Below are 10,811 nucleotides of genomic sequence, written 5' to 3'. Positions count from 1 at the left end.
CTTTCTCACTCCCCCTCGCCGAGAGCCCGAGTGATTAGTTTCCCATGGACCCTCTGACCTTGCAGTTTCCAAAAAGCCTGAGAAACCGCTGGTATTCCAGTCCCCAGAAAGGCTCCCGGCAACCAGGAGGATCTGGTCGCCCCTGGGATACGCTGCCCGGGCAGGGCAGGGGGGAGTCCTTTGGGCGGGAAGCGGGGTAGATGGAAACATCCACTGAAAATCAGCTCCGCCTCTTACCTGCAGCCTTGTTGGTTGCTGCTGCTGCTGCTGCCGCCTCCTGAGAAACGAGGGTGGTGTTGGGGAGGAACGTTCCGGTTTCCGCCTCCTCTTCCTCCTCCGAGCAGCCCGGCTGCGCGAAGGCCCTGCCCCTATGCCACTGTCGAGGGTCCGTTCCCGGGGCCCCCTCCCAGGAGCTGTGGGTCCAGGGCCTCTGGCAGCCATGGGGCAGGCCCGGCTCACAGTCCACATCCTCGGGAATGATGGGGATGCGCCGGCCCGGCTCCCGCAGGCCCGGGTAGCAGCTGGGCAGGGCGTCGTCGCTGAGCGTGTACTGCACACTCACCGCATAGTCCTCTGTGTAGCCACCCCCGCCGCGGGCCACCTGCTTCTCTTCATAGAAGCAGCAGGGCAAGCCCTCGTATTTCGCCCCGTCTGTCCTGTGCAGGTGGTCCGGGGGGACACCGTAAGAGCCCTGGGCGCTTCCCAGCCACGGCTCCGCCCCCGGGCCGCGCGCCCCCCATGGGGCCGAGCCCGAGAACGGTGCCCCGCCGTCGTCAGCTGCCCCCGCCGCCGGGCCGGGCTCTGGGACCGAGGGCTGGATCTCCGAGCAGCAGGGGCAGGCCAGCTCCGGGGATCCGGTGCTGGCCCACGGGCCCTGCCAGGTCCTCCGTCCGGCGACGGGGGCCACGGGAGGCGCCTCGAGCCCTCCCTCTGAGGTAGAGCTGTGGGGGTCCCTGGGCTCCAGGGAGGAATTACTGCTGTAGTTCATCTCCAGGCTGCAGTCCGATAGCTGGTCCCCCAAGGAGGAGGCCGGGGGCTCTTCCCGCGGGGCCCCCTCTGGGAGGACGGCCCCACCCCGGCCAGGGCTCCGGCTGCGGTAGACGAAGGGGTCATAGTCGCTGCTCAGGGAGCTACGGAAGGTGGAGCAGCTCCCGTACACGCCCTGGTTGCTGACCTCGGTGCAGTCCACCACCGAGTCACTGGAGGAGCAGTGGCACGGGCCGCAACTCCCGCCGCCCCCACCGCCCCCACCGCTGCTGCTGCTGCTGCTGCTGCTGCTGCTGTCGCTGCCCGGGCAGTCCGCCAGGTACCCGCTGCACACGGAGCGGTGGCCGTGGTAGCAGCCGAAGCTGGAGGTGCTGCCCATCTCCACGCGGGAGGACGGGGCCACGTGGACCACTGTGGGGAAGAGCAGGCTGCCCCCGGTCGGGAAGGCGCGGGAGGGGCCCTTGGGGGCGGCCCCACCAGCCGCGGGGTGACCCTCCTGCTCCGGGTAGCTGAGGCCCTGGAAGTAGTAGTGCTGATACATGGTCTCGTACTGGGAGAAGCAAGCTGCCTTGGAGAAGCCGCGCCCACCGAACTTGGGCCTCCGCAAGGCGTGGGTGGCCGAGTAGGCCCTGTGCTCCAGGCCGCAGTGGTGCGCGCTCCCGGCGGGGTCCAGGTGGATCGGCTGGTAACCGCGGACGTAGGCCGGGGCCGGGGCCGGAGCCGGGTACAGGCCCTGCTCCCCGGGCCTGTCCACGGTCAGCAACGTGATGGGGTTTCCATGGGAGTCGATGCTCGTGCGCGTCGGGTAGGCCGGAATCTGGCTGGTCCGGTGGACCCGGCCGGGGTAGTGGACCGGCAGGATGACCCTCTGCTGCCGGCCGGGGGTCGGGTTACTGCTCTCCAGGCACACGGGCATGGGATTGCCCTTTGGCTCTGGAGGGGTGAAGAGAAAACGGTGAGAGGGGTGAACGAGGGGCAGGGTGGGAGGATGGTGGTGGAGGGAGCTGGGGGGGTGGGGGCGGACTGCTCGCTCCTAGTCAGGAAATCCAACCACTGTGCCCACCCTTGGCCAGAATTCCTCTGCGATTCACCTGCCTTGCCCAGCAGTGTGTGGTTTCAAGAAACCCTCCCCCTGGGAGAGGGGGCTTCTTAGCTTTGGACCCCACTACATCTCAAGGAACCTCCACCTTTCACAAGGGGGAGGGGACGGAGAGAATCGGGGAGGAGAAACAAGTGGAGAGGTAAGAAAGTGGGGGGCAGAGAGGGGAAAGAGGAGGTCAGAAGGGTGGACTGCGTCAAGGCAGCCATCATTTCTAGGTGATGGCATCGCCCTGTCGGCGGCCCCATCTCCTCTTTCCGGGATCTGAGAGCTTCGGCCTGCCAAGCGGCCACGCACTTACCGATGATGCTGTGGCGACAGTGGGGACAAGTGTGATGCTGCAGCAGCCAGGGATCCACACACTTTTTGTGAAACCGGTGGGTACACGGAATGACCCTTAGCTCCTGCGAGGGGAGATGGGAGAGGAAGGGAGCTGAGCGTTGAGGCCGGAGGGGTCGGGGCTGCAAAGACATCGGCTTCTGCCTTCGCTCAACGGAACATTTCAAGCCTCTGTGCTGTAAGCCCCTCCCTCTAGATTCTAAGCTCATTGTGGGCAGGTAAAGTGTCTGTTCATTGTTGTCTCCCAAGAGCTTAGTACAGGTCTCAGCACACAGTGAGCGCTCAATAAACACGACTGACGGACTGACTGAAGCTTCCCGTGTTGGTAGGACTTTATGAGCCTCACTTCTCAAGCTCTTTTCCCTCACCGCTTTCCTCAGTTATAACCGGCCTAGAATCTCTAATGCCCGACAGGCTTGTGTTCTTTTAAGATAGGATTGAAGGTGGGAATTTAAGGAGGCGATAAACAATGGTTCAGACATTACTCCAATGGCAAACAGATGGCTTGTGGGTCATGGCTGTGTGATACACACTCCTACTATTCCTTCTGCACCTTGTCCCAAGGCACTCCAGCATATAAGGGAAACCTCATGTTTCTTGCCACGCCAGCATGGGATTTAGTGGGAGCAGGAGGAGGAGACTGAGCCTACACCTAGGCAAAGATAACCAACTTAAAAATCAGAATAATAGATGCCTGTTCAAAGGGGAATACACCGGGGCCTAAGCTTCACGGAACCTCTGTATTTCTTGGGGCAAGGTCAGTCAATTGTATTTATTGAGAGCTTAACGTGTGCAGAGCGCTGTACAAAGCGCTTGAGAGAGTACAACAGAACACTGTAACAGACACATTCCCTGCCCACAACGAGCTAACAGTCTAGAAGGGGAGACAGACATTAATAGAAATAAACTACAGCTATGGACACAAGTGCTGTGAGGCTGCGAGGGGCAGTGAAGGACAATCAACCAACGGTATTTGTTGAGCGCTGAACTGTGTGAAGAGCACTGTACTAAACACTCAGGAAAGTGCAGTACAAAGGAATTGGTAGATGCCATCCCTGCCCCAAAGGAGCTTATAGTCTAGAGGGAGGGTCTGACAGTCCAGACACCCAAACGAGTGTTTACCCTACGGAGCCCAGCAGCCTGTAGGACTCCTGAGAGGGACTCCTCTCCTAGGAAAAGGGCAGGATGGGCGGCATGGGAGGAAAGCAGCCTAGTCAGTCCCTGGGTGGCATTGTCCAACTAAATCTGGAGAATCTAGAACTACCTCATATCGAAGAAGACCAACAGTTGCTTGAGCCCTAGGCCCTTTCTCCATTCCCTGGAAAAGTATTCCACCTTCTAGGAATCTTTTAAAAATGCATCAGAACATGGGCAAGATTCCTGAGCTTCTTTTCAGAGCAGCTGAAATCCTAAGCAAAGCCTTTATCACCTCCCTACTATGTATAGGGTTAGTTCTGCTTGTTGGGTAGGGACTGTCTCTATGTGTTGCCAATTTGTACTTCCCAAGCGCTTAGTACAGTGCTCTGCACATAGTAAGCGCTCAATAAATATGATTGATTGATTGATTGATTCTGCTAGAACACGGGCAAAATACGGTGTCAGAAGAAACAGTTGTCCACATTCATGCAGTGCTAATGGAGGCCTGAGCACAAACGGGGCAAGGTTCTTCAAGAAGCACTGGCTGTACTGAAATGACCTCCTGATTCACTGCCCTGACTTGAGCCCTCTATCTACATGCAACTGCCTTTTCTGCTTTTCAATGGCATCTGTTAAGTGCTCACTGTGGCTAAAGCACTGTTCTAAGCACTAGGGTAAATATGTGTTAATACAGCCGTTATCCCATGTGGAGCTTACAGTCTAAGCAGGAGGAAGAACAGGTCCCCATTTTGAAGTTGAGGAAACTGAAGCACAGAGAAGGTAAATAACTTGCCCAGGGTCACACAGCAGGGAAGTGGCAGAACCTGGATTTTTTTTAAGGTATCTGTTAAACGTTAACTATGTGCCAGGCACTGTACTGAGCACTGGGGTAGATACAAGCTAGTCTGGCTAGACCCAGTTCCTGTCGTACGTGGGGCTCACAGACTCAATCCCCATTGTATAGATGAGGTAGCTGAGGCACAGGGAAGTTAAGTGACTTGCTCAAGGTCACAGAGCAGACAAATGGCAGAACCAGGATTAGATTCAGGTCTCTGTCTCCCAGGTCTGTATTTTATCCAACTAGTCCATGCTGTTTTTCAGAACGCTTTTCAGAGCACATCACTAGCTTCCCCATGGCTGCCTATTTCTCTTAGGTTATTAGATAAAAATGCCTTTAACATTGGTGTTTGAACCGAGGTCCTCTAACTCTTTCCACTAGGCCTCACTGCATCTCCCCGTCAACTGGTCAGAACCCCAAATTGGCTCTCAGTCAACTTTCAAAGGCAATTTGGGACCATCTGTATGTATTCCCAACTCACCTATTTGAATTTGATTTTCCAGGCCCATAAATCTAAATTATTCTGTTTTGATGAGCCGTGCTCATTGGGGTCAAGTTGTTTAGAAATTATGCTTGTCACGTGCACGTTACTGTTTCCCCATCACAGGGTCATGTCCTTCAGCCCCTACTGATTTCAGGATCGACTTCTACCCCCAGACTATTGGAATTTGAAAAATCTGGGGAAAGCATTGCTTTGAATAATCTGGAACTCATCCCCTTAAAACCTGTAACATTTCAAACCCCATCAGGTCAGGGCAACAGAGAGTACTGGCCCAATGCCCATCAACAGCCTTCAGTCAACCAATGGCATTTACTGAGCACCTAACAGGTACTAAGGACTTGGGAGAGAACAATACAACAGAAGCAGAAAGGCTTAGTGGATAGAGCACGGGCCCGGGAGTCAGAAGGCCCTGGGTTCTAATCTGAGCTCTGCCATTTGTCTGCTGTGTGACCTTGGGCAAGTCACTTCACTTTTCTGGGTCTGTGACCTCTTCTGTAAAATGGGGATCAAAACCGTGAGCTCCATTTGGAACAGAGACTGTGTCCAACCTGACTAACTTGTATCTACTTCAGCACTTAGAACGGTGTTTGACACATAGTATCTAACCCAGTGCTTAGAACAGTGCTTGGCACACAGTAAGCGCTTAACAAACACCATTATTGTTGAAGTCGGTCGACCCAGTCCCTGCCCTCAAAGAGCTTAAATCGGTTCCTGTTCCCACCCTGCCACTGACGAGTGCCAATTCGATCCCATGGCCTCCGACGCCCTCTGTCTCCATTACCTCTCCGTCGATGTATTTCTCCAGGCAGATGGCACAGTCTGACGTTGAGCTGCTGCCGAGCGTGTCCAAGGCTCCACAGCTTCCCTCCCGGTGGCCTTTACTTTTCGACTTGAATTTCCGGGTTTCCATCTTTTCCAGGGCCTGCACGGCCAGCCTATTCATGGAATTCTGTGGGGCAGGACATCAAAGAGGTCAGGTTTCTCCCGGAATCGGACTCGGATTACAGGATCAATGGGCTAGGACAGCCACACCTGAGCACTTGAAAGGTGCCAGGTGGCTCAAACTAAGCGGCTAGATCTCACTAAAAATCAGTAAGAATCTCAGTTGTTTAAAAGATACCCTCTCCTGAGGCTTCTCATCCTCCTCATACACTAGCCCCACCTAAGGATTATGAGGACAAAACACTCTTCTTGTAGAAAGACTCTCCTTCCCTTTCAACATGACCTTTTCCTATCATAAGAAACCAACAGGATTTCTCTGAGCCCATTAACTTTTATTCTCCCTATACTTCCCTGCCCCAGATTTGGTAACACTTCCTTCAAAACTCTTGCCTTCCTTTTCTGCCTGCTCAGAGGGGGTGCCTGGATCCCATTCCTGTGGTGGGAGACAGGATCAGGGGACTCATCCTCCGTTTCCTCTTTTTGCCCCCTCCTGTCCCTTGTGAGGGAATTTTAAGAATAATTTTGGTGGCATTTGTTAAATGCTTACAAGTACTGTTTTAAGCTCTGGAGTAAATACAATATAATCAGGTTGGACACAGTACCTGTCCCACACACTGTCTCAGGGTCTAAGTAGGAGGACAAAAAAATGGATTAAGATTGTGAGCCCTATAAGGGACATCGACAGTGTTCAACCTGACCACCTTTGATCGACCCCAGCATTTAGTATGGTGCCTGGAACATAGTAAGCATTTAACGGATACCATTATAAAAACAAAACAAAACCAAACAGTTAATGAATCCCCATTTTTAGATGGGGAAAATGAGGTTCAGAAATAAGGTGACTTGCCCAAGGTCACACAGGAGAGCAGGCAAGTGGCAGAGATGGTATCAGAACCCAGCTCTTTCCATTCAGCCCCACTGCAATTAGTAAGGGTCCCAGAATCTTGGACCCTTTGCCTAGTTGCCAAGGGGACAAATCAATCAATCACTGGTACTTATTGAGGGCATATTGTGTGCAGAGCTCAGTGCTTGGGAGAGTACAATATAACAGAGTTGGTAGTCACATTCCCTGCCCACAAGGGGCTTGCAATCTAGAGGAGCTTCTGTGGCAGGTTCTGGAAACCTTCCACCCTGCTCCTTTTCACAGACAGCTGACCAAGAACAATGTGAAGCCCTCCTTCCTCCAAAAGGCCCAGTTATGAACAGGGGAACGGGGCAGAGAGTCTCCCCATGTCTCCTTATTCACTACTTCAGTTGAACTTCCATCCAGGTGCTTTCAAGAACGCTCAATACTCCGAGAAGAGGCTCACAGCCATTTTCCCTAAAAGCCTCAATTTGGTTTCTACTGCCATTGCAATTTTGGGAGTATTAGTAACAAGCTCACGGCCACAGAAGGCATGACCCTCTGGGGGCTTAGATCCCAAACAGAACCACACTACTCTTATAGGGAAAATGACAAACCTTTCGTTTCAAAGACTTTTGCGAGGGGTCTCTTTGGCTGATTTTGGTTTTCCCTGGGAAGCCATAAAAGGAGTGAGCACACTGGACTATTCTGAGTTCTTACCTGACTGCGTCGCTGTTTTAGTTTGATTTTGACCAGAAGCATGAGGCAAACCAAGGATACCACCACAAAGAAGGCCAGAAATATCCCCATGTCAAAGTACTCAGTGGGTTGCTAGGAAGGGGGAAAAAAAAAAGACGCAAAAACGTATTATTTTTCCCTGCTTGCCACCCGTCTCCTGTGTGTCAGGCTGTAGGCCAGTATTTTGGCAATGAGCATCACAATCAATCAATCAATCAAATTTATTGAGCACTCACCATGTGCAGAGCCCTGTACTAAGCACTTGAGAGTGTACACTATAAAAGAGATTGGCAGACACATTCCCTGCCCATATCGGGCTTAGAGTCTACAGGGGGAGACAGATATTAATATAAATACATTACGAATATGTACATAAGTGCTGTGGGGCTGAGGGAGAGGGGAACTAAGTGTGCCAATCCAAAAACAGGTAGTATTCACTGAGTGTTTACTCTGTGCAGAGTACTGTTCCATGTGCTCAGGAACAGTATGATGGATTTGGTCTAGGCAGTAGGGGGAATTTAAGGTTCTCCAAGTGCTCAGGAAGAGTATGATGGATTTGGTCTAGGCAACCATTTAAGGTTCCCGGTTTTCTAGAGAGGCTGTGAAAGTTGAGGAATAGAGAAAAGAGCCGGAGAAACTGGGGGCCTGAAGACTGGGCAGCTCTGGTGCGCTAAGAAAACGGGACGTAGCCACTCTGGGCAGGGAAGGGAATTTCTCACAGGATCCACAGGATAGGCTGTGCTTTGAGGCTCTTCCAGAGAAGCGCAAATATTACATTTATAGAACAAAGGAGTGAATGCCATGTTTCAGGAGAGCAGTGATTACTAGCTATACAATTAATGGTTTAAAATGCAGAAAATTGTAAGCTGTCTCCACAAATATCAGCTTTCATTTCAATGAGTCATACTTGCCAGAGTTCCACTTTCTTTTTACCCATTTTTCCCCCAAAGGGAATTAAGTCAGCATAGTTGGTCCTCAACAAGCTGCCTCTACTTTTTTTTTTGATGTTTGCTGAGTGCTTACTATGCGCCAGGCACTGTACTAAGCGCTGGGGTAGACTTGAGCTAATCAGATTGGGCAGAGTCCATGTCCCACATGGGGCTCAGTCTTAATCCCCATTTTCCAGATGAGATAACTGAGACCCACAGAAGCAAAGTGCCGTGCCTTAGGTCACAAAGCAGACAAGTGGTGGAGCCGGGATTAGACCCACATCCTGCACGGGATTCCCAAAGGCGGGAAAAAGTTCTGTAAAGAAACTCGGGTATGTGTTTCAACACCCAACAACCAAGCAGGCAGAGTACTTTGCCACTATGCATTCGTGGCTGGGCTCCGAAATGGCTTATTTCGGATCCCAGTGCCCTGTGGGAAGGAAGCGGGGGAGTTTTGGGAACACCTTGTCTCCCTGGACATAATTCTCAAGCCTGAGCTTTACGAAGAAGACCTTTGGTAAGTGTCAGGTTCACCCAGCGCATCTCCCCCTTCACTTGATTTAAGAGAAGCCCCCTAAACTGGAATGGCTCGGCCTGTGTCTTTAGTGCAGTCCTTCTACGGAGGCTCTAGTACAGGGTGTTAATTAATGTCTTTAAGCTTCCTTCCAACTTAACAGATCTCAACAAAACAATTCAGCTCCACACAAAAATGTTAACAGCCCCACCCTCAATTTACCTCGAACCCTAGGGGAAGGGAAGGGCCTGGTGCTTTTGTTCTTTCTTCTCTACCCCCACCCTCATTCCCCCTGTCACCCCTCCCCTTTCTGTTCCTTTAGGGATGTGGGTGGGAGGAAAGGGTAGCAGAAGAAAGGGAGGAAGAAGGGAAGAGAGAAACAGGAGCCTAGACAATTCCAAGTGGAGGATGGAAGAAGGAAAATTATCAAGACAATCTCTGTCAACCACCACGGGACATTAAATCCCGGCAGGACCTGGGGTGGCTTCTCCCCCAACTCAACACTCACGCTGACCACATCCTGAGTCACCTAAGGCCTGGGACTATGGTACACTGGAAGTATCTGCCACAGTCCAGAGGTGAGTGACCAGCCTGTTGCCCTCTGAGGTGTGACACGGGCCACCAAAAATGTTCCCTGAAACATCTCTGGAGAATCAGAAGGTGGGAAATGCAACAGGAGTGAGAAGCGGAAATAAGAACCGCATGGCGACAGAGAAGACGCCTCCGTGAGCTTACCCGAGGGGGTCGGTGTTGGATCCGGGCTCGTGCCACTTTCTGTTTATTCACAATATTCATCAGTTTGATGGCGTCCGCTCCCTTAACGTAGACTACCGGCCTCTTCAGTGGGTCTTCTGAACCCTGGTTTAGCTAAAAAAGGAAAGAGATCACCCATCAACAAGCTCACATGTTCTTCTGAACCCTAGTTTAGCTAGGAAAGGAAAGAGATCACCAATCAAAAAGCTCACATGTAGGCCAACTGGGAGGAAGAGGGAATGGGAGGGGAGTGGGATAAATTATGGTATTGTCCCAGGTACTGCACTAAGCGCTGGGGGAAGAGACAAAATAAGCTAAAAGGAGAGGGCCTCCATTCATTCATTCAATTGTATTTATTAAGCGCTTACTGTGTGCAGAGCACTGTACTAAGCACTTGGAAAGTGCACTTCGGCAACACAATTCCATCCACATGGGGCTAAGAATCCAAGAGGGGGAGAAGAGATAAACAAAAACCAAAATAAGTTACAAACAACAGATGCCATTAAAAATACAACTAACATTTAAGAACAGTAAATAAGGAGATCAAACAGTACTTGGAAGAGACAACACTCAAACCCCTCACAACTCCAGCCTTTAGTTCCTGACTACAACATACTCTCCAACCACTATAAAGGTTCTAAAGGTACTGACTACTAATGACAAGCACTGCAACCTAATGGAAACAGCCCGAGCTTGGGAGTCAAAGGCCCTGGTTTCGAAGCCTGGCTTTGCCATTTGCCTGCAGTGTGATTGAAATCACTGAACTAAGTGTTGGGGTAGATACAAGGTAATCAGGTTGGACACAGTACCCATCCCACATGGGGCTCACAGTCATAACCCCCATTTTACAGATGGAGTAACTGAGGCCCAGAGAAGTGAAATGACTTCCCCAAGGTCACACAGCTCTGCACAGAGTAAGCGCTCAATAAATACGATTGATTGATTGATTGATTGACAAGTGGAGGAGCCGGGACTAGAACCCAGGGCTGTCTGACACCCAGGCCAGAGATCTATCCAGTATGCCAGACTGTCTATAAAATGCAGATTTAAATCCAGGTCTCCCTTCTGTTTAGCCTGTGAGTCCCAGTTGGGCCAGGGATTGGGTCCAACCCGACTAATACATATTTACCCCAGCCTCTAGTTAGTGCCTGACACATGGCAAATGCTTAACAAATTTCAATTATTCAAA

General features: G+C 51.6%; 1 protein-coding gene across 2 annotated transcripts in view; it reads right to left on the bottom strand.

Moving 5' to 3' along the window:
* Positions 1-10,811, bottom strand: part of ZNRF3 (zinc and ring finger 3) — a 176,196-nt gene that overhangs the window by 4,152 nt on the left and 161,233 nt on the right. For both annotated transcript variants that reach the window (XM_038762891.1, XM_038762892.1), the window contains exons 4-8: positions 9,605-9,736; positions 7,409-7,519; positions 5,684-5,851; positions 2,388-2,490; positions 238-1,920 (exon numbers count right to left, since the gene is read on the bottom strand). In XM_038762891.1, the coding sequence (XP_038618819.1) occupies positions 238-1,920; positions 2,388-2,490; positions 5,684-5,851; positions 7,409-7,519; positions 9,605-9,736 (2,197 nt within the window). The remainder of the gene's footprint in view (positions 1-237; positions 1,921-2,387; positions 2,491-5,683; positions 5,852-7,408; positions 7,520-9,604; positions 9,737-10,811) is intronic.

This window comes from Tachyglossus aculeatus, chromosome 21 (genome assembly GCF_015852505.1).
Source record: "Tachyglossus aculeatus isolate mTacAcu1 chromosome 21, mTacAcu1.pri, whole genome shotgun sequence".
NCBI classification, from domain to species: domain Eukaryota; kingdom Metazoa; phylum Chordata; class Mammalia; order Monotremata; family Tachyglossidae; genus Tachyglossus; species Tachyglossus aculeatus.
This window is presented reverse-complemented; position numbering and strand designations above follow the sequence as displayed.